This window comes from Nyctereutes procyonoides, unplaced genomic scaffold (genome assembly GCF_905146905.1).
Source record: "Nyctereutes procyonoides isolate TBG_1078 unplaced genomic scaffold, NYPRO_anot_genome, whole genome shotgun sequence".
In the NCBI taxonomy this organism is placed as follows: Eukaryota; Metazoa; Chordata; class Mammalia; order Carnivora; family Canidae; genus Nyctereutes; species Nyctereutes procyonoides.
In genome coordinates, this window is record NW_026575044.1 from 39313914 (window position 1) to 39337640 (window position 23727).

The following is a 23727-nucleotide window of genomic DNA, read 5'->3' on the forward strand; positions in this document are numbered from 1 at the left end:
ATGTATTAATTGTTTATGTTATCAGTAAGGCTTCCCATTAATAGTAGGCTGATAAGTGTCTGAAGAGTCAAAAGTTATACACAGTTTTGACTGTGTGTGTGTGGGGGGTGCCTCCAACCCCCTGTGTTGTTTAAGGCTCAAATGTACATTTGTAGGCAAAAATGAACTGCTGATATTAATATCTGAATGCTTTTGTGGGACTTTTTCATCTTCTCTATTAGTTTTCTATTGCTACATAACAAATCACCATAAATTTAGCAGTTTTAAACAGCCCCATGGATCAGGGCTCCACGCACGACTTAACTGGAGCTCTGCTCCAGATCTCACAAGACTGTAGTCAAGATGTTGGGCAGGCTGTGCTTTCATCTGGAGGCTTGACTGAGGAAGAATCTGCTTCCAAGCTTATTCAGGGTGTTGACAGAATTCATTTCCTTGCACTAAAGGCCTGACCTTTCAGCTGGTCATCAGCTAGAGGCTCCCCCACAAGTCCTGAAGGTCACCACAGTTCCCTTTTATGTGGTCCTCTCCATCAGCAGTTCATATGGCTATTTGCTTCCTCAAGGTGGCAGGAGAGCCTTTTAGCTCCTGTCTGCTAAGCTAGAGTCACATAATATAATGTAATCACAGAAGTGGTGACATCTCATCACTTTTACTATATTCTGTTGGTTAGAAGTAAGTCACTGGTCTTCTCTGCACTCAGGGAGAAGGAATTATACACAGGCATAGACACCAGCAGAAGAAGTTATTAGGGGTCATGTTAGGATCTGAGCTCTCGTTTCTTCATCTAAATTGGGATAGGTCTTTTTTTTTTTTTTTACAAAAAAAAATTAATGTATAAAAGTTATCTGACAGTTGTTTCTTTTTTTTTAATTGGTGTTGAATTTGCCAACATATAGAATAACACTCAGTGCTCATCTCATCAAGTGCCCCCCTCAGTGCCCGTCACCCAGTCACCCCCACCCCCTGCCCATCTCCCTTTCTACCACCCCTTGTTTGTTTCCCAGAGTTAGGAGTCTCTCATGTTCTGTCTCCCTTTCTGGTATTTCTAAATTGGGATAGGTCTTAAAGAAGTTTGTGAATGTTCTAAAAGAAAAGAAAGTTCAGGCTCTACCATCTTATTTTATAGTCAGGGAACTGAAGCTCCAAAAGAATAAATGGTTTGCCTAAGTTTAGTGGATGAATTCAGAGTTGTTTACTCCCTGGTTAGATGCTTCCTACACATTGTGATGCTCAGGAAGTATTTTACGGTATTATTTTAAACTTAAGCAAAATAAAATATATATGTATTTACCGGTAGGCAGAGCAGAAGGTGCGTGCAGGCATTATAAAGAATGTTGCTGGGCAGCCCAGGTGGCTCAGCGGTTTAGCGCCTGCCTTCTGCCCAGGGCATAATCCTGGAGACCTGGGATCAAGTCCCATGTTGGGCTCCCTGCATGGAGCCTGCTTCTCCCTCTGCCTGTGTCTCTACCTCTCTCTGTTTCTCATGAATAAATAAATAAAATCTTTAAAAAGAAAAAAAAGAATGCTGCATGTAAATTGTCAAGTATGGCAACCAGCATGTATATTTGTGTTTTCTGGGTGTGCTCGGATGCAAGAACCAGTGAGTGAAAAAGAATTACTTATGCTCAGGGTGAGACCAGTACATACATTATTTCATTTAGCCATCTCAAAGACTCTATAAAGTAGAAATTATTATTCTACAGGTTATTAAAAAAAAAAAAACAGGCTCAGTGAAGGCAACTATATTATTCTGAGTACTGACAACCATCAAGTTACCGTGACCTAATAAATGGCTCACTTCTGGCTCATCCCATTTATCGATCACTAATTTTTATGATCAATTTACAATCCTGTGAAATTTTTTCCTAGTCTGTACAGCCCTTTCTTTTTGCCTATCTTTTTCTTTTTGCCTGCTTGAGTCTTGCCACTCTTGGTACTTCTAGGTGGTAGGAGTTCTTAGTAATAGACTGTTAAATCTTCTAGCTCTTTTAGATGCCTGTATCTCCTGGTTTAGTCGTATTGCCATAAACAGGCCTAGGAAAACATCCTTGATAATGGTTTCTGGTCCGTAGGTTAAGTAACTGAATTTCTGTGATTCCAGAAATTCAAGGCACTAGCGAACCACAAATAGGCTTTAAAATCTTTTGAAGCCTAGTTCCTTTCCTTGATCTCCTTATTTATTTTCCGTAATCACTTCCCACGTAAGGCATACTTAAGGAACTGAAAGGATTCAGAAGAATTTAAGGTATGAATATCCTCATCATAGAGTGTTTTTTCTTTTTTTGATAGCGAAACAACTTTCTGAGGGACGTAGGATGTTTTCCCCCCACATAGTGCATTCTCCCAACACATATTTCGCATTGACTCCCCCAATCTCTTTCCGGGGCACCCTGAGCCCCTATGGGGTTCACAGTAAGTGAAGCGCACCGCTGAGCGGAATCCTTCAAGGTCACAGGAGCAGGTGCCTGGCCAGGGACCGGGCCTACCCCCGCCCCCCGCCCCCCCAAGTCGGCTTTCGCTGTCTGCGCACCTTTGGGGGTCACCCAGGCTGAGCGCGAGCCCACCGGGAGTCCCGGTTCGCCCCCACGGTGGCCGCGCTCGGAGCCGCGCGTCTAGAAGGTTCCTGAGTGGCTGGCGGCGGGGGCGGCTCCGGGGAGGCTGGGGCGGAGCCGGCGGCGCCCAGCAGCTGGGCTGCGTCTCCCGGGGCCCCGGGGCCGCGCCCGCTGGCGGAAGCTGCGCTCCGCCGGGCGAGAGGCGCTCGGCTCGGCTCGGCTCCCGGACCCCCGGCGGCGCCGCGCCCGCTCCCGGTGCCGGCCGGCCGCTGGCCCCCAGCCCGGCCACGCAGCGCCCAGCGATGGACCTGCGGATGCTCTCCCGGGAGCTCTCCCTCTACCTGGAGCACCACGTCCGGGTCGGCTTCTTCGGCTCGGGAGTGGGCTTATCCCTGATCCTGGGCTTCAGCGTCGCTTACGCCTGCTATTACCTGAGCAGCATCGCCAAGGTGAGCCAGGGGCTGGCGCAGGGCAGCGGGCGAGGCGGGAGCTGCAGCCGCCGGCGCGGGCGGCGGGGCCGTCGCGGAGGCCAGCGAGCTCCGCCCGGGCGGTCGCCCCTGCGCCCGCATGCGGGGGCCGGCCCGGTCCGCGTGCCCGTGGTCCCGCCCGCGCCCTCGGACGGCCCCGGGACCCGGGACCCGGGACCCGGCTGGCCTCGCGCCGCCCGCCGCCCGCCGCGCGCCGCCGCCCGCCGGCCCTTCCGAGAACCGCGCCCTCACCTCGACCCTGGCCTTCCCCGAGGGGTCTGGCAGAGCGCTCCTTCAGCCCGTTGCGCCTGCAGCGGATGCAGCGGGGCGCGCGCGGGGGGCGGGGCTGCCCATTTCTGGTTTACGGTGGGCAGAAACTTTGTTCTTTCTGGACCCTCTGCCGTAATACTGGCTCCCCCCCCCCCCCCGCCCACAGAAGCCCCAGCTAGTGACGGGGGGTGAGAGCTTCAGCCGCTTTCTTCAGGACCACTGTCCCGTGGTGACAGAAACGTACTACCCGACAGTCTGGTGCTGGGAGAGTCGAGGACAGACACTCCTGAGACCCTTCATCACTTCGAAGCCCTCAGTGCAGTACAGGAAGTAAGTACCTTTACGTGTTCAGTCATTCATTCAAAACTGCGGGGTTTTCTGCATCCTCCTAGCTCTCGGTTGACCTTTGGTAAGCAGCTAGAAAAGAAAGGGGGAATGAAAAGGGGAATCTGTACCCCCCTCCCCCCAAAACACACACACACACACACACACACTCAGTTGCAGGGAAATACTCAGGTATTGTCTTTCACAGTGTGTGTGTATGCGTGCATGTGTGTGCACACCCAAGCCTTGATGTAAACGGCTTATTTCTGGAGAAGTGTTTGGCGGTTTACTCTTTTCCAGTGTGGCATGCATCTGTCCCTGAGGACCTAGAGCCTTTGATGATGTGTACCGATTCACTGATGCTGGGAGTGGGGATGGGGTGGAGAAGGATGCCAATTAATTTGGATTTGGCATGATGGACTCCTGTAAAAGGACTTCCTCTTAACAAGCAAATGGGTTCTTGATAATCATGTCCTTGAGGTGTTAAAGATACGGTCCAGAATTTTTCAGTGACCAGGAGATTTAGATGGTGCCTAATATTAAATTCCCTGAGTCATCTAGTCTTTCTCAAGTTCCTTTTGTTGCCTGCAACTTAACACTATTTGGGAAAATTCTTTAAGTTCAGAGATACTGTGTGAGAAGTATTTTCAAATATTTACGAAGCACAGTTTATAATATACTCTGTGGGGAGATTGCATTATTGAGTCAAAGGTCCACAGCAGTGATCGGATCAGCATTTTACTTATTCATAATTCCCTGATGAATTATTTGGGTGACCTCAATCAAATAGGGGTTAAATACTGGATATTCTAGAATAATGAGGGAATGATTAAGATAAATATGTGAAGTACTTTGAAGTTCATTTTTTAAAATATTTTATTTATTTATTTATTTATTTATTTATTTATTTATTTATTTATTCATGAGAGACACAGGCAGAGGAAGAAGCAGGCTCCTTACAAGGAGCCTGATGTGGGACTCGAACCCAGGAATCTGGGATCACTCACTGAGCCAAAGGCAGGTGCTCAACTGCTGAGCCACTCAGGAGTCCCTGAAGTTCATTATTATATCCTACCTTTTTGGGATGTTGCTGGAAATACTTTATGGTGCTTATCTCATATCACTCTAGTAATAACAGAGAGTGATAGAAGTGTGTGTTAGTGAATGCTGAAAAAAAAGTTCTTTTCATATGACCAAATCATGTCATATATTTAAAAAAATTAAGACACTAATATTAAGACATAACTTAAAACACTTAATGAGTATGTCTCTTTTTTTTTCAGTGAACTTATTAAAACTGCAGATGGAGGACAGATTTCACTGGACTGGTTTGATAATTATAACAGTAAATGTTATATGGATGCTACCACCAGACCTACTATCTTATTGTTGCCTGGCCTCACCGGAACAAGCAAGGAATCATATATCCTTCATATGATTCATCTTAGTGAAGAATTGGGATACAGGTACCAGTAATACTTGTTATTTTTTGTATGGATTAAGCAATCCCCTAAATTATTTTTTTCTCTGCTTCCTCTTTTGCCTTTCTTTTTTCCCCCAGGAAGATACATAACTGAATCATCTCCCAAGAAATAGAACTTAGCATAATTGACACTCAGCAGATTTTGCTTAAATGAATGAATGAAATTAGTATTACCTAGGAATTGACATAGGACCGAGGTCTGAGAAGCAGTAGGTTCACTAAAAAGATTGCTATGGAAAATAGCCATTACAGACCCCTGAGAGAGTATATGGTGACCCGCATGTCTCATTCCATATTTGAGCCCTGAATCCACTAATCTTGTCTCATTGGCTCAGATCTCAAATGTAAAAAAATATTCAGAATCAGCTTGTAGATGATACTTATTTTTCCAGAGGTAATACATGCCTCTTCATCCACCTGAGTTTGCAGATACACATTACTAATGTCCAGTCAATAATGCCATAGTATTCATTAGTATCCATTATTTATCTTAGTGACCAGGTACAATTTCAATTTTTGCAAGTTGTTTAGCAACCATAAGTTTATGGGTCAGCTCTAAACTCTTAAAGCAGAATCACTGTGAAAAGTACTGCTTTTCTGTGGTTCATCTTTTTTAGCAGATGGTAATTATTGTAATGGAACACTCTGAGTTGCATCTTTGGTTAAACTTGAAACACTGTATAAAAATTTGATGTAGGGATGGAATATTACTCAGCCATTAGAAACGACAGATACCCACCATTTGCTTCAACGTGGATGGAACTGGAGGGTATTATGCTGAGTGAAGTAAGTCAATCGGAGAAGGACAAACAGTGTATGTTCTCATTCATTTGGGGAATATGAATAATAGTGAAAGGGAATATAAGGGAAGGGAGAAGAAATGTGTGGGCAATATCAGAAAGGAAGACAGAACATAAAGACTCCTAACTCTGGGAAATGAACTAGGGGTGGTGGAAGGGGAGGAGGGCGGGGGGTGGGGGTGAATGGGTGATGGGCACTGAAGGGGACACTTGACGGGATGAGCACTGGGTGTTATTCTGAATGTTGGTAAATTGAACACCAATAAAAATTAATTTATTAAAAAAATTTGATGTAGGGTTTATAATAACAACACTTTTATGTAAATGGGGAAATATAAGAACTAATTCAATTTTAACAAGTTAACTCTGATCTTTTATAGATAAAACATATTTTGTCCATGAAATGACAGTCTCAGACATTTTGATAGGTGTTCCACAAGTATTATTCCAGTAAAATTAGCACTAATAGCAGGAATTCATCATTATTCCATGTTTAGCACCATCCAGTTAGATGTGAGGCTTGATTCCAACTTTTTGCTAAAGCTTACACTCAAAAAGTACAGATCATAAAGTCTTTTGTGCATATTTAAATTGCTGATTCTATACTTGGCCTGAGCTGTCTCCCAAGACTTAGGAAGTGCCTTCAAAAACAGTGTAGTTGAAACTCAAGGACTAAATCTCGTAAACCCTGGAGTTACCAGTACACAAGGCTTTTCTCAATCATTTGTAAAAGTTGCCAGATTTCATGACCATGGCTATCATTACACTGTGTTTCAAAGGTTTTGGAAGATTCCAGCTCCCCCAAGAGTTAAAATCTCTACTGTTGATTCAGAAATTTTATTGAGAATGTATGATATAAGAAAGATTTTTGTGCTAGATACTATGAGGAGATACAAAGAAAGAATTGTGAGAAGTTGTCCTTGCCACAAGTAGCTCATGGGAAGGGAAGACTGGACTGAATCATTGTCAACTGTTTTGAAGACAACTTATTTGCGGTTCTGAACACTAGCAGTGAATTAGTCTGGGCTTGAAAGTAGCAGAATCCATGAATGAGCAAAGGTCTATAAACTTTTCAGTGGCCTTTGGGCCTATCCCCATTTTTTTTTTTAAAGATTTTCTTTCTTTCTTTCTTTCTTTCTTTCTTTCTTTCTTTCTTTCTTTCTTTTCTTTTCTTTTCTTTCTTTTCTTTCTTTTCTTATCTTTCCTTTTTCTTATGATAGACATAGAGAGAGAGAGGCAGAGACACAGGCAGAGGGAGAAGCAGACTCCATGCCAAGAGCCCGACGCAGGACTCGATCCCGGGACTCCAGGATGGCTGCTGAGCCACCCAGGGATTCCCCCCCCCCCCATTTGTTTTTAACTACAAGGGATCACTGAGTTGAAGTTGGAGAGGGTGTATCAGTTAAACTTTTGCAGTATAACAAAGTATTCCAAAACTTAGTAGCTAAAAACATAACAATTCTGTTGACAATTCTGTGGGTCAGGAATTTGGCCTGAGCAAAGCTGGGAGGTTTTCCCAGTCTTGGCTGGAATCGTTCATGCATTTGAGGTCAGCAGCCAGGACAACTCTATGCCTGGGGTCTCTTAGCCGGGATGACTTCTCTCAGCTCCCTGTGGCCCATCATCCACCATCAGGCTCACCCCGGGTTTGTTCATTTGGTGGCAGAGGGTTCCAAGAGTACAAAATAAGAACTACAAGGCTTCTTGAGGTTCAAGCTAAGAACTCTAATGTAGCTTTTGCCACATTGCAGTCAAAGCAAGTCACATGGTCAGCCCAGAGTCAAAGAGTAGGGAAATAGATTATACTTCTTTTTTTTTTGTTTTTTTAATTTTTATTTATGATATTCACAGAGAGAGAGAGAGAGAGGCAGAGACACAGGCAGAGGGAGAAGCAGGCTCCATGCACCGGGAGCCCGACGTGGGATTCGATCCCGGGTCTCCAGGATCGCGCCCTGGGCCAAAGGCAGGCGCCAAACTGCTGCGCCACCCAGGGATCCCTAGACTATACTTCTTGAAAGGATAGCCTACAAAATATTTTTGCAGGCTACCACAGATAGCAAGGCAGTTCCAAAGCCCACTGAGTTTAAAAAAAAAAAAAAAAAGGTCTGAACTTTGGTAGAAGGCTTGAGTTGAGTCCTTTGAGGCTGTGTAATAGAGTGGTATGTGCGTGGGATTTAGAAGTGGGCCTGGGTTCAGATGTTAGAACTTTTACTTACTGAGTGACCTTAGCAATTCATTTTTAACTTTACCAATTATAGCTTCTCACTTACTATAGACAGGTTAAATGAATTAGAGTATAGAAAGTGCTTGGTTTAGTGACTTGAACAGAGTGGGTCTTTAGAAATGTTTTTATGTTCCTTCCCAGACCTTCTATTCCCTGATCAGAATAGAACACTTTTTATAATTTAAAGAGCAAGTATGAGCAAACCTACTTCTTGGGAAATAGGAACATCTAGTTTCCTTACAGGAATGCTTGGATTATATTATAATGTCTCTTACACGGTTAAGAGTTGTGTAGGCATCATAAACACCTCAGTACCTTGAGGGTATGATTTCCTTTAAGCCCTGTTACTATCTTGTATAAAGGTTGAATGTGTAGAGAAGATCAGATCACCAGGGAACTGTTGCTGCTTCACTGCTGAGATATGATTTAAATATTAGAGAGAACTTAACTTGTGGCATATGGATAAAGTGAAACATAAAGGTTTACTATTGTTGCTATTTTAAAAATTTGGTTTATTTTATTGTATTTTTTAAAGATTTTATTTGTTTATTCATGACAGACATAGAGAGAGAGAGAGAGAGGCAGAGACACAGGCAGAGGGAGAAGCAGGCTCCATGCCGGGGGCCCAACACGGGACTCGATCCCAGGTCTCCAGATCATGCCCCAAGCCAAAGGCAGGCGCTGAACCTCTGAGCCACCCAGGGATCCCCGTTTTTTTTTTTTAAGATTTTTATTTATTTGAGAGAGAGGGAGAATGAGGGGAGAGGCAGATGGAGAAGCAGACTCCCTGTGGAGCTGGAAGCCCAATGCGAGACTGGATCCCAGGGCCCTAAGTTCATGACCTGAGCTGAAGGCAGACACTTAACCAACTGAGCCACCCAGGTGCCCCAAAACTTGTGTTTCCTGTACCTGAAAACTGACAAAGACAGAACTTTTCAGTTAAGGCTCACCAATTCAGAATTAGTAGCGGATAAAGTAGTTAGAAATCTTATCCATTCATTCAAGATATATATTTTTTTAAATCTCTATTTGGTAATACAGTCTAATAGATATTATTTTTTGTACCTGAATATTATCTCTTTTCTTAAATCTTTTTCCCATTGTCTGAATTAATTTTTAGCACTACAACTAAAAAGAGGGGGAAAAAACAGTAACTCTGAGAACATCCAAATCATCTTCTACTTTGATCTCTTTTATTTTTTTTATTGAGAGGCTTAATCTACTATTTTGTTCCACCCCCAACTAATATTAAAAAGATTGACCCATCCAGAATTATGTAATAATAAGTCCATTGAAATCTAGGTCAGTCATTAAGTATTTTTATCAGAACCTGTATTCCCAAAGAGTATACAGTCTAGCTGAAGTGACAAAGAATATGCAATAGTAGGAAAGAAATGCATTAGAGAGAACCAGGACTGACTACAAATAATAGAAAACTCAAAATAATAGTGACTTTAAAAAGAAGTTAGACCGGGGCTCTATAGTATCAGGAAGTGTTGCATCATAATCCATGGCTGCTCTAGCTCCAGCTATCACATCTACATTCCAATACCCAAGAAGGAGAAAAAAGACTAGAGAATGCATCATCTTTCTTTAAGGATGCTTTCCAGCAGTTTGTGCATACTATGTTTGCTTATATCATACAGGCCTGCTCTTCCTCAGCCTCAAGGGAGGCTTGAAAATGAAAACTTAAGAGATTCTGTGACAGAGAAAGAAGAGGAGGATGGATACTGGGAGATAACTGGCAGTCTCTAGCACTGAGTGGTCATTATTACAAGTGCCAGGATTCTGGAATATCAGACACCGAATGAGATATTTTATAGATGGAAGGAACAGGTCAGCAGTGCCAGAGGCCAGTGAAAGGGCAAGAAGAATGAGGACAGATAAAGCAAAATCATAGAAGATTCACCAAGGCAATGAGGAAAGAAGCCTAATTCCTGAGGGCTAGGATGACCTCAGGAGACAAAGCAGGGGTGGATCACACATCTTGTAAGTTTGACAGAGGAAAGGGGCAAGGAGGCAAACAGGAGTGGGATTAGAAAAGAACAGAAAGGGGACACCTGGTTGGCTCAGCAGTTGGGCGCCTGCTTCAGCTCAGGGCCTGATCTGGGATTGAGTCCCACATCGGGCTCCCTGCATGTACCCTGCTTCTCCTCCCTCTGCCCATGTCTCTGCCTCTCTTTGCGTCTCTCTTGAATAAATAAATAAAATCTTTAAAAAGAAAAGAACAAAAGGATTAATTGGAGGGATTTTTTTCAAGATTGTGGGTGTTTGTTTCAAGAAATTTCTTTTCCTTGCCACATTTTTAAAACTACTTACAGAAAGCACTGGCTTTTAAAGGTGGTTTGACAGGATTAAGATCTTTCACTGCAGAGCCCACCTATTCATAGCAAGGATGCCATGTCCATCGTTCACATGTTTGAGATAAACTTGAAGTGGGAGATGATTTAAAAAGTAGTTTTAAATGTTCCTTTGTGGGGTGCCTTGATGGCTCAGTTGGTTGAACATCTGCCTTCAGCTCAGGTCATGATCCCAGGGTCCTGGAATCGAGTCCTGCATTATACTCCCCACGGGAAGCCTGCTTCTACCTCTGCCTATGTCTCTGCCTCTCTTTGTGTCTCTCACAAATAAATAAAATCTTTAAAAAAATTTTTTTTAACATTTTTTAAATTTTATTTATTTATTCATGAAACACACAGAGAGAAAGAGAGAGAGAGAGTGGCAGAGACACAGGGAGAGGGAGAAGCAGGCTCCATGCACGGAGCCTGACGTGAGACTCGATCCCAGGACTCCAGGATCACACCCTGGGCTGAAAGCGGCGCTAATTAGCGCTGAGCCACCCAGGCTGCCCCCCAAAAAAATTTTTAAATAAAAAATAAATGTTCCTTTGCTTTCCAGATTGGGATTTGGACCTGTGCATTTTGGATTTAGGGCAAGTATCACTAGGAGATACTAAGCTTTAGGTGACACATAGCTTTTCCTACAGTATCAGAAGGGCATTCAGAGGTCACCTATGGACTTTTCCTGAGAGAGGAAGGAAGGGGTGGTAGCTGGAACAGTAGGGCAAGTTCTGACCACTGGCAGTCTAAAAGCAGTATCTTAGATAAGAAATCACTTTAAATTAACACCAGGATGTGTTTATCTAAAAGTATTCTTACCATTTTTTTTGTTGTTAAAACTATTTAGCTTTTAACCTTTTGAGAAAGACTTTAGTTAACTGATGATTCATAAGACTGGCTAGATGACATGATGTATAGTAGAAGGTACTAGGTGAGGAGCTCACCTTATTTAATGATATTTCTGAAAAAAGTTATGGTGGATACTGACAAGTGGTCTCATTCCCTAGGGAACTAATTGTTAGATGTTCCATTATAAAATGATACCTCAGTTAACAAAGTTTCAGGGACAAAGCCTTTTTTTTTTTTAATCAGAGTTGACATGCCCTCAAAGAGTACTCTGTGTTCAGAACACTCCTCTTCTATAGAAAAAGAAACATTAATGTTACTAGTTTAAATAGCCCAGGGCGGCACAGTGAGGTAGTGAAGTGGATTATTGAATCAGGTCTGCTTAGGTTCAAGTCCCAGCCCTGTTATATGCTTCTGTGTATCCACAAATTATTCAATCTTACTCTATACTTCAGTTTCTCATCTGTCAAGATAACTATATGTCATAGAACTGCAAGGATTGCGTGTATCTATATGAAGAATGAACATTTTAAAAAGTATTAGCTGTGAATCTTAAAGGAGCGAATCATGTCTTTGGCGTAGAGAAGAGTCACACTCTTTTAGTCCAGTTAGATAGAAAAGAGGTACTTACTGCCTACACCCTATTACCAGGCAAGAAACCATTCCAGGAGGGCCCAGGGATATCAGTGTGCCTGGCCAAGCGATGAGTGGTACAGAAAGAAGGTAATGTCTTGCTAAGATGGAGTTTCTGACTGAATGTTGGCTCCTAAAGTTGCCTCAGTAATCTATGACACTGAAAGAATTTATTTCTATTAGTTCATACTATTAGCATAGAACACTTCTGTTATTAAGTAGGGTTTTCTGTAAGCTAGTTCCACTGGTTCTTTACTTGACAGAATCTGTAGAGATACCAAAGAGACCCAGCCAGAATTCAAATGAGTAAGATAAAATCTAAGAACATTAAAAAAAAAAATCTAAGAACATCAGAAAACAGTGTACTTAGGGAAAATGGGAGCGCTGATGGGGGGAAAATGATTCTAAAAAAATGTTATTAGAGGTTCCTGAAAGAGAGCTTAGTGCTAGTTGTATAAAGTTTTCAGTGTCTTTATATGAAGGAGAACTTTAACTTTTCTTCTCCTTATGACTACTGGTTTTAAAATATTATACCTAGGGGCACCTGGGTGGCTTGGTGGTTGAGCATCTGCCTTTGGCTCGGGTCGTGGTCCTGGGGTCCTGGGATCGAGTCCCACATTGGGCTCCCCACAGGAAGCCTGCTTCTCCCTCTGCCCATGTCTCTGCTGCTCTCTGTGTGTCTCTCATAAATAAATAAATAAATAAATAAATAAATAATAAATAAATAAATAAATAAATAAAATCTTTGAAAAAAATATTACACCCAAAAAAATGAATTGCGCTAATTATTGTTGATCTTTTTTTTTTTTTTTTTTTTTTAGTTCATAGGGCCACTCAGAACTTCTGATCAGCAAGAGATAACCAGAATTGCCATTTTGGTTTACAGTAATTAAATTTATCTTTATGTATTACTTGCCACATGATAGACCACATCCTGGGTGCTTCACTTAGGTTGTTTTATTTAATATGTACTTAATGCCAAGAGATTTATTATTATCCTAATTTTGCCAACCAAAATCAAGACTACAGTGTTCATAATTTCACTAAAGTTAGACAGTTAATGTGTGACAAGGTTAAGATTCAACTACACAGCCTTATTACAGATAAATGTATTATTTCTTTTTTAGATTCTTGAAATGTTGATCATTCTTCAAAACTCTCCTTTACTTGGTTTCTCATGATTATTGTCTGTCAGAATAATATAGACCTGTAACATCATAAGACTCTTTCATCAGAGAAATTCAAGACATAACAGGCAAACAAGTCATGTTTCATATTCAGGAAATAGATTTTGTAGGGAAAGAGTTGAAACAAGAGAATGAGGTTCTTGAATTATGGATTAAGTTTCACTGCTCTCCATTACTATGTGATAATCAGGAGTTGGGTGTGTAATACAGTTAATAATATATTCTTGTTAATTATTATGTTTGATTTTGATACTTTGCATTCTAGAAAAAGGAACATGAGTTATATTCATCTGTTTTAATATCTTTAGAACATTAGTGAGGTTGGAAATGTTGAAGTAGTATCATTTTTATAAAAAAATATGTATTATGCCGTTGGATGTAGTGTTGTATAAATGTAAATTAGGGCAAAAAGTTGATAGTGTTAATCAGACTGCTTATATCTTTACTAGCTTTTTTTCATCTTATTGATAGAAGGAAACTGAAATCAACTGAGATTGTGGATTTTCTTTTTTTTATTTAATATGTTTATTTTTTATTGGAGTGCAATTTGCCAACATACATAACACCCAGTGCTCATCCCATCAAGTGCCCATCACCCAGTCACTCCATCCCCCCACCCACCTCCCTTTCGACTACCCTTTGTTCGTTTCGCAGAATTAGGAGTCTCTCATGTTTTGCCACTGTCTCTGATATTTCTGACCCACTTTCTCTCCTTTCCCCTATAATCCCTTTCACTATTTTTTATATTCCCCGTATGAGTGAAACCATATAATTATTGTCCTTCACTGACTGACTTCACTCAGCATAATACCCTCCAGTTCCATCCATGTCGAAGCAAATGGTGGGTATTCATCATTTCTAATGGCTGAGTAATATTACATTGTATATATAGACCAAATCTTCTTTATCCATTCATCTCTCAATGGACACCAAGTCTCCTTCCACAGTTTGGCTATTGTGGACATTGCTGCTATGAACATTGCAGTGCAGGTGTCCTGCCATTTCACTGCATCTGTATATTTGGGGTAAATACCCAGTAGTGCAATTGCTGGGTCATAGGGTAGCTCTATTTTTAACTCTTGGAGGAACCTCCTCACTGTTTTCCAGAGTGGCCGTACCAGTTCACGTTCCCACCAACAGTGCAAAACAGTTCCCCTTTCTCCACATCCTCTCCAACATTTGTTGTTTCCTGTCTTGTTAATTTTCCCCATTCTCACTGGTGTGAGGTGGTATCTCATTGTGGTTTTGATTTGTTTTTCCCTGATGGCAAGTGATGTGGAACATTTTCTCATGTGCTTGTTGGCCATGTGTATGTCTTCTTTGGTGAAATTTCTGTTCATGTCTTTTGCCCATTTTATAATTGGATTGTTTGTTTCTTTGCTGTTGAGTTTAAATAAGTTCTTTATAGATCTTGGATACTAGCCCTCTATCTGATATGTCATTTGCAAATATCTTCTCCCATTCTATAGGCTGTCTTTTAGTTTTGTTGACTATTTCTTTTGCTGTGCAGAAGCTTTTTATCTTGATGAAGTCCCAGTAGTTCATTTTGGCTTTTGTTTCTCTTGCCTTCATGGATGTATCTTGCAAGAAGTTACTGTGGCCAAGTTCAGAAAGGGTGTTGCCTGTGTTCTTCTCTAGGATTTTGATGGATTCTTGTCTCACATTTAGATTTTTCATCCATTTTGAGTTTATCTTTGTGTATGGTGCAAGAGAGTGGTCTAGTTTCATTCTTCTGCAAGTGGATGTCCAATTTTGCCAGCACCATTTATTGAAGAGACTGTCCTTTTTCCAGTGGATAGTCTTCCCTGCTTTGTCAAATATTAGTTGACCATAGAGTTGAGGGCCCATTTCTGGATTCTTTATTCTGTTCCATTGATCTATGTGTCTGTTTTTGTGCCAGTACCACACTATCTTGATGATCACAGTTTTGTAGTACAACTTGAAATCCGGCATTGTGATGTCCCGGCTCTGGTTTTCTTTTTCAATATTCCCCTGGCTATTCGGGGTCTTTTCTGATTCAAGATTGTGGATTTTCTATTTCTCCATTTAATTCTGTCAATTTGTGCTTCATGTATTTGAAAGCTCTGTTATTAGTCAGAGATATATTTATGATTTTTATTTAGTCTTCCTGTGACTTAACTCTTTTACTACCATTATGAAATGTCTGTCTTTATCTCTGGTTTTGATGTCTATCTGATATTACTGTAGCCACTCTAGCCTTCTTATACTTACTGTTTTCATCATTTTTTTCATACTTTAACTTTCAGAGTATCTTTGTCTTTATATTTAAAATGTATTGCTTATAGATAGCATATAGTTGAGTCTTACTTTTTTATTCAGTCTGAGAATTTCTTTATTTTTTAAAAATATTTTATTTATTCATGAGAGACACAGAGAGAGAGAGGGGCAGAGACACAAGCAGAGGGAGAAGCAGGCTCCATGCAGGCAGCCCGATGTGGGACTCAATCCTGGGATCATGCCCTGGGCAGAAGGCAGGCACTAAACCACTGAGCCACCCAGGCATCCTGAGAATTTCTTTATCTTAATTGGATTTTTTACTCCATTTTCATTTAATGTAACTGTTGATATGGTGGATACAGGCCTACCATTTTCCTGTTTGGTTTCTGGGGGGTTTTTTTGTTGTTGTTCCTTTATTCCCCTACCACTTCTCTTCCTCTTCTTGAGACTTTGAGTTTTTTGTCTTATCAACCTTGGAAAAAATTTTGCCATTATTTATTCAAATATTTTTCTGCTCCATTCTCTTTCTTCTCCTTCTGAGACCACAATTAGATATATGTGTGTTAGATCTTGTGATAATATACCACAAAACACTGAGGTTCTAATTCATTTTTTTAAGATTTATTTATTCATGAGAGACACAGAGAGAGGCAGAGACATAGGTGGAGGGAGAAACAGGTTCCCTACAGGGAGCCCTAATGCAGGACTCGATCCCGGAACTTCAAGATTATGCCCTGAGCTTAAAGCAGACGTTAAATCACTGAGTCACCCAGGCATCCCTCATTTTTTTCTATCTTTATTTCTCTTTCATCTTTACATTGGAACTATAATTTGTAAGTCAAGTGAGTATTTTATTCATATACTATATTTTCTGACGTAGAATTTCCATTTCTAATAGGTTTTATTCCTCTGCTGAGATTTCTTTTTTTTTAATTTAGTACAAACTTATTTTTTCTTTATGTCCTTTAGTATAGTTTTAATAACTGCTTTAAATCCTCATCTACTAATTCTAAAATACGGGTCATCTCAGAGTCAGTTACAATGACTATCTTATCTTTTGAGTATTGACATGTTTTCCTGGTTCTTCATGATCTAGTAATTTTGGATTGTATTGTAGACATTTTGAATGATCCATTGTAGAGATTCTAGATTCTGTTATATTTTTCCAAAGAGAATTGATTTTTGTTTATCTTATCAGGTGGATAATTTTTTAAAGATTCTATTTATTTATTTGACATATATAGAGAGAGGGAGAGCAAGAGCACCAGGGAGCACAAGTAGGGGGAAAAAACAGAGGGAGAGGGAGAAGCAGGATCTCCACTGAGCAGGGAGCCTGACTTGGGACTCAATCCCAGGACCCCGGGATCATGACTTGAGCCAAAGGCAGACATTTAATTGACTGAACTACCCAGGCGCCCATCAGGCAAATAATTTGCCTAAATTCAAACTTCAAACTCTATTTCATCTGTGGTAGAGAGCAGCTGAAATCTCTGTTCAGTGTTTTATCCTTAATTTGCTCAGAGCCTCACATCTGTATAGATGAAAGCTTAGCTAGAGCTGTGGGCTCAGTTTTTACCCAGAATTTAGAATTCTTCCTCTGGGGCTCTCTCTTTTCTGAAAATGTCCTATCTTTTCTAGCTGCTATAGATGTACCAAACTGTTTTCTGATTTCTCAAGCCCACGAAATAGCATTTCTTTCTTTTTTTTTTTAAGATTTTATTTATTTATTTGAGAGAGAGAGAGAGAGAGCATGCAAACAAGCATGAGAAGAGGTGGAGGGAGAGGGAGAAGCAGACTCTCTGCTGAGCAGGGAGCCAGACATGGGGCTCGATCCCAGACCGCAGGATCATGACCTGAGCCAAAGGCAGCCGCTTAACCAACTGAGCTACTCAGGCACCCCTGAAATACCATTTCTATGTGACATTTATCCATCATTGAATGATACCAACTGGTGCTTCCCCTCAGGCAAAAAGCTATAAAAAGAGGAGCTCACCCAATGCCATTTTTTTTCTTCCAAGTGTCAACTCTCATTTAGTTTCTACCTACTTTGATCATCCTCCATTGCCTTTATAATTTATAGATACTGTTCATTGGAAGGATTGGCCTAATAGGATCTTCTCTGACATTTTTGGAAGTATAACCACCTTGTCATCTTTTCTTAACCTGTCATTCAGAACCCTATGCCTATTTTGGTACTAACCTATTTTTTCTATCCTTCCTTTCTTTTCTTTTCTTTTCTTTTTTTAAAGATTTTATTTATTTGTTTGAGAGAGAGAGAGAGCATGTGAATGAGTGGGAAGGAGGGGCAGAGGGAGCAGGAGAAGCATACTCCCCACTGAATAGGGAGCCTGACATGGGACTTGATCCCAGGATCTTGGGATTACAACCCAAGCCAAAGGCAGACACCCAACCAACTGAGCCACCCAGGAGCCCCTCCATTCTTCTTTTCTGTCATTATACTCTGTGTAGCCATGTTTCTGCTAAGATGATCTATTTTCTCATCCCTTAGAAAATGTTATACATTCTTACATCTTTGCTTACATTACTTCTTAAAATCCATGTTGTATCCCATATTTTCCCTTCTTCTGAAATCTTTACCATTTTTCAAGTCTCAGCATACTATCTGTTTTTTCCCACAAATTCTTTCCTAATCAGTTTTGCGCAACCTGACCTCACAAGGCTTTATTATCTACACCATTCATTGGACATTGAATTGTACACTGCCTGATGATATTACATTTATTGTAGTTGCTCAACTGAAAACATGATGTATTTCATTTCAACATAACTAGGCTATACTCTCTTTTAGGCCAGGAACCTTATATTTATATTTCATTTTTCTCCTACAAGCTCTAGCTCAATCTTCAGTTTGTTAAATAGTCCCTCTGCCTATGTCTCTACCTCTCTGCCTCTCTGTTTCTCATGAATAAATAAAATCTTTAAAAATAAATAAATAAAAGTGGATGATATAGGGGCACCTGGATGGCTCAGCTGGTTAAGTGTTCAACTCTTGATTTCAGCTCAGGCCATGATGTCAGGGTTGTGAGATTGAACCCCACGTTGGGCTCTGTGCTCAGTAAGGTGTCTGCTTGAGATTCTTTTCCTCTCCTTCTTCTCCCTCTGCTCCATCTCCCATTCATGCTCTCTCTCTCTCTCTAAAATAAATAAATCTTTAAAAAATAATAAAAATGAGTGATGTTGAGAAAGGCAAGAAGACTTTTTGTTCAGAAGTGTGCCCAGTGCTTATACCATGGAAAAGGGAGGCAAGCAAAAGGCTGGGTCAAATCTCCATAGTTTACTTGGGCAAAAGACAAGTCAGGCCCCTAGATTTTCTTATAGGGATGCCAGCAAGAATACAGGCATCACCTGGGGAGAGGTGACACTGATGGAGTATTTGGAGAACCCCAAGAAATACATCCCTGAAACAAAAATGATCTTGGCCAGGGGATCCCTGGGTGGCTCAGCAGTTTAGTGCCTGCCTTTGGCCCAGGGCACGATCCTGGAGCCCCGGGATCGAGTCCCGCATCGGGCTCCTGGCATGGAGCCTGCCTCTCCCTCTGCCTGTGTCTTTGCCTCTCTCTCTCTATATATATATATATGTCTATCTAAATAAATAAAATCTTTTTAAAAAAATGATCTTGGCTGGTTTTAAGAAAAGGAAGAGAGGGCAGCCCAGGTGGCTCGGTGGTTTAGCGCTGCCTTCAGCCCAGGGTGTGGTCCTGGGGACCCCAGATCAAGTCCCATATCAAGCTCCCTGCGTGGTGCCTGCTTCTCCCTCTGCCTGTGTCTCTGCCTCTCTCTCTCTCTCTCTGTCTCTCTGTCTCTCATGAATAAATAAAAATATTTTAAAAAAAACTAAAGGAAAAGAGGAGACTTGGTAGCTTATCTCAAAAAAGCTACTGAGGAGTAATAGTTGGCCATTGCCTTATTTATTACAAAACAAAAATGTCTCATGATTTTTTTATGTATACCATATTTAAATTGATCTCATTCACCAGAATTCAAATCATGAATGGCTGATAGAATATTTCTTTTGGACAGTCCTGATTTAAATAAGATTGGCTTGTGGTTAAATGAATATGATCAGCTTTTTGAACTTTGATAGTAATTCTGGTTCAGCAAGTGCTGTCACTGTTTCCCCCTTCTAAAAATATGGAATTGATTAGTGATGTTCAGCTTTTCACAGAAATGGTAATTGCCATCTCTAAACTTATAGGAGATTGGTTTTATATGTAGATTTTTATAAGTGGTTATATTAATGTATTTAAATACTGAGGAAATCCCTTGTGTCTCACAGAACAGCAAGATTCAACTATGTTTCAAATTGTGTTCGTTAGCCTGTTAAAGGCAAGGGCTAAAGATAAGAGGGCAATGTCTACTTTATCTTTTTGGTCTTAACTATGCCAATTAATTAAAATTCCCTGCATATAAAATGTTGTCTTTTGGGGTCCTGGATGGTTCAGTCAGTTAAGCCTCTGCCTTCTGCTCAGATCATGATCCCAGAGTCCTGGGATCAAGCTTCCCCGGCTCCCTCCATGTCATGTATGTCGCAGGACTCCCGGCTCAGCAGGGAGTCTGCATCTTCCTCTCCCTCTGCCCCCCTCTTCCCACTCTTGCATTCGTGTGTGCTCTCTCTCTCTCTCTCTCTCTCAAATACATACAGCCTTTAAATAAATAAATAAATAAAATTTCGCCTTTTGCTTAATGAAAGGCATTTTTTAGTGTGGTTTATGTATAATCTTAAAGAATATTTAACACTTCTCACATTTTATAGATCTCTAAGGTCAGATGCTTTTAAAATTCAGTGTGACAAGATAAAGCAGCAGACTTAGCTTGGGAATTCTTTACTAAGTCAGACTGAGTTACAATTCAGGATCATCTTCAAAACAGCTATTCAAAAACATAACCACGGAAGTACCATATGTATATGATGGGTAATGGTGCTTTTGCCAACTGGTTAGATGGGTTAAAGTAGAAGAGATATATCAGCAGCCCAAATTTGTGAATTCTGTGAGAAGGCTTAAGATAATTAAAGATAAAGTCATAGATCAAAAAAATTGGGAGAAATTGTAAAAATTATTTGGAGAGGGAGATGTTACAAAGTTAGCAGAGGCTTATCAAATGTCTTAGGAACGGTAGTTGTATAATCAGCTGTTTTAGCGTTATATGTAGTGTTTCTTGACAGCTATTGGGGTAGAAAAGGGGCTGTTAGATGAAAGAAAAAGCTGGTTACTTGCCACTAACTGGAGTGGGAAAAAAAAAAAAGGACAGAATGGCAGCCATCATTCTGCCTTCCTCTCTAGCAGCTTTTCTCCCTCATTCTTCCTTATCTCTCTGCCCAATTTCCAAGACTAGGAGTATATACAGTGATGACTGCTACTGATTGAACATTGTCAGGAACAAATGCCTGTGGAGAGGTTGGTACATTTCCTTCTCTAGCAAGAGATACCAGAGCTATGATCTACTTTTCAAAGTTGCCTGAAGGAAAGTACAGATATCCCAGTCTGAGTCTGGGAGAAAATCCCAGATGTACAGACTGTTTTTCATGAGTTTGCAGATCATCATTTTCTTTGCCCTTACTAGTTCTGTTCCCTTCTCTCAGTGGCAGTCACATGATGACATCTTGCCTCAGAAGCCATTTTAATCTTTATTTAGTGTTTGCTCTCTAAAGATGGTTCTTTTCTGGATAACTAGGAGCTTCAAGGTTCAAGGTCACCATCAACTTTAGCCTCAATTCTTGCGTGACTTAAGTGCAAGTAAGTGCATGTGGCTAGCATAAATTTTTATTTATGTCTAGCCTGTCTTGCCATTCTTTTTCTTTTTTAAAAATTTTATTTTTAAGTAATCTCTACACCCAGTGTGGGGCTCGAACTCACAACCCCAAGATCAAGAGTTGCACACTCCACCAACTGAGGCAGCCAGGTGCCCCTGTCTTGTCATTCTTTTAGCAAGAAAAGATTAAGGACTAATCCTACTCCCAACTTTTCCACATGTTTTCAGAGTGTATTTAAGATCTTTCTTTGACTAGTCAATACAATGTAGTATTTCTAGCTTTTTCTCAAATCAGATTTCTGATATTTTAAGCATTTCCTTTTTTTCAGTTGGGCCTAGTAAAATTTTTATATGAACTTTCAGATGAAAGTTTGCAGAAACATATCCTGAATACCACATTGAAATCAAACCCCTCCCCCCACCATAGGAGTTAGTTGTGAATGTTCTGTTAGACAGTTTATCAGGACTTAGAACCCATTCAATGATTAGCACCACCCTGAAAGAAGGGAGTTAGAACCTTAAGTGGCCTTAATTGGGTAAATATGCAGAGGAAAACAAAATGAATTTTAATCAACATGAAGATAGATTCACTCAAAGAGAATCCTTGCAGACACAAGTCAGGATTTGGTTTGAGGATGGCAAAAAATACATATCTGAGGTTCTGGTTGACCAAGAGTTAAATAAGAATAAGTAATTTAGGCACAGAATGACTTATTAAAGCTACCATGTCACTACAATTAACATTGCTACTAATAGCTGACTTTCCCGTATGCTTACCATGAGCCAACACTGCTCTAAGCCCTTTGCATATGACCATTGACCCAGGAGAGGCAAATAAGATAATAGGAAACACAGTTTGTCTTTCTTCCCTTAGGTCAACTGAACACCAAGCAGTAGCCTAGTGGGGGCTGTTTCTACCAGCTCAGATATCAGGCTCCTACCTGTGTTATGTTTTTACCTCAGGTAAAATTCCAGTCTCTGTATTTGTCAAGTCTTGAGGGAATAATAGCTATTTCTTAGAATAGGAATAGATACTTGCTAGTCTTACAAATAGAATCGGTAGAGGACCTTTGTGTTTTTTGGGTTTTTTTTTTTTTTTTTTTTAGTTGGAGTCAAAAAAACGTTTAAATTTGATTGTATTGGGGCACCTGGCTGGCTCATTGTGGGGAGCATGTGACTTGAGCTTGCATCATGAGTTTGAGCCCCATGTTGGGTGTAGAGATTACTGAGAAAAATAAAAACTTTATAAGTAAATAAATAAGACTTGTATTTAGAAGTGTTTTAATGACATTTATTGGAGGCCTACACATATGCACAGGAAAAAGTTGTAAAATTTTTGTTTTTTGTAGGAAAATTTAACATCCCTTCAATATACAATTTTCTGATTTGAACTCACATATTGAAGTTAGAGAAGTGGAAATATATTTTAATGCATTTAGATGAAATTGTCAAACATTCTCATGTCTGTGGAACAGATTTTTAAAAATCTCTTAGTACCCTAAAACAGTGCCACTAAAATGATTTTCATATGTGTTGTGAGCAAGAATTATGTGTAAAAATAACAAACATTACTTTCCTGGTTTTTAGATGTGTGGTTTTTAACAACAGAGGAGTGGCAGGGGAGAACCTCTTGGTAAGTAACTCTAAATTAATGACAATAGCTTAATTTTTAAAAGAATTATTTCTAGTTTTTTGATGAAAAGCACATTCTTAATTTAAAATAACTGTATACAAGTTCATGATGGAAAAATACAGATAAGCAACAACAAAAAAGGAAATTTTGTTTTGTTTAAATGGAGAGAACTCAAGCTAAAAAAAAAAAAAAGGAAATCTGTAAGACTCATACAACCAGGGAATCCCCTTAGTCTATGTATATCCAGATTGTACATCATAAGGAAAATACATATAATATATTTCTATTTTTAAGGAAACTAAGATTCTATTTTATAACTTTTGTACTTATGACATTTTGACATCAATAGATATTTATCTACATTTCTTTTTCATTTAAGAAATTTACTTTTGTCATGAAATGGATTGTGCTATGTTATGTACCTGTTTTGTCAGCCAATGTTTACACAGGGGAATATTATTTAAATCTTTTTATTTACTCAGCTTTTTCCCCCCTCTGACCCCTTAAGTTCTAACTAGAGGTTCTTCCACCAAGTAGAAAATTATCTTTCTATCTGAGGTTGAACCTGTGAGTTGAAGTGAGAACCCGTATTCACTGAAATTTTTTTGAAGGATTTCAACTGTTAATCCTTACAACTGCAACAGGTCAAAGACAATTCTACTAGAATTGAAAGGAACCTTATTTTGTTTTGTTTTTGGACCCATTGATAGAGAATAATATTAAGATTGTAAATAATTAAGTCATGCTAGAAATAAAAATGTATAATAATCATGTCACTAATGTCGGTACTTTGTGAGAACTTTGGAGAGAAGGGGCTCTTCTTACACTTTGATTTACAGGGACTTAGGTCCTGGAGGGAATCAAGGTCAATATGATTCCAAAAACTAAAGTTATAAGATGTTTATGTTCTTTCTCAAGCACCTCACAATTAGTAGTTTGGTGTGAATGTTCACATTTCC

At 40.1% G+C, this 23727-nt stretch overlaps 1 protein-coding gene across 1 annotated transcript in view; it reads left to right on the forward strand.

Moving 5' to 3' along the window:
• Nucleotides 1-2054: 2054 nt before the first annotated feature.
• Nucleotides 2055-23727, forward strand: part of ABHD3 (abhydrolase domain containing 3, phospholipase) — a 50565-nt gene continuing 28892 nt past the window's right edge. Inside the window, exons 1-5 of the mRNA XM_055323600.1 lie at nt 2055-2068; nt 2548-3001; nt 3456-3619; nt 4897-5079; nt 22723-22768. Of these exons, the coding sequence (XP_055179575.1) occupies nt 2055-2068; nt 2548-3001; nt 3456-3619; nt 4897-5079; nt 22723-22768 (861 nt within the window). The remainder of the gene's footprint in view (nt 2069-2547; nt 3002-3455; nt 3620-4896; nt 5080-22722; nt 22769-23727) is intronic.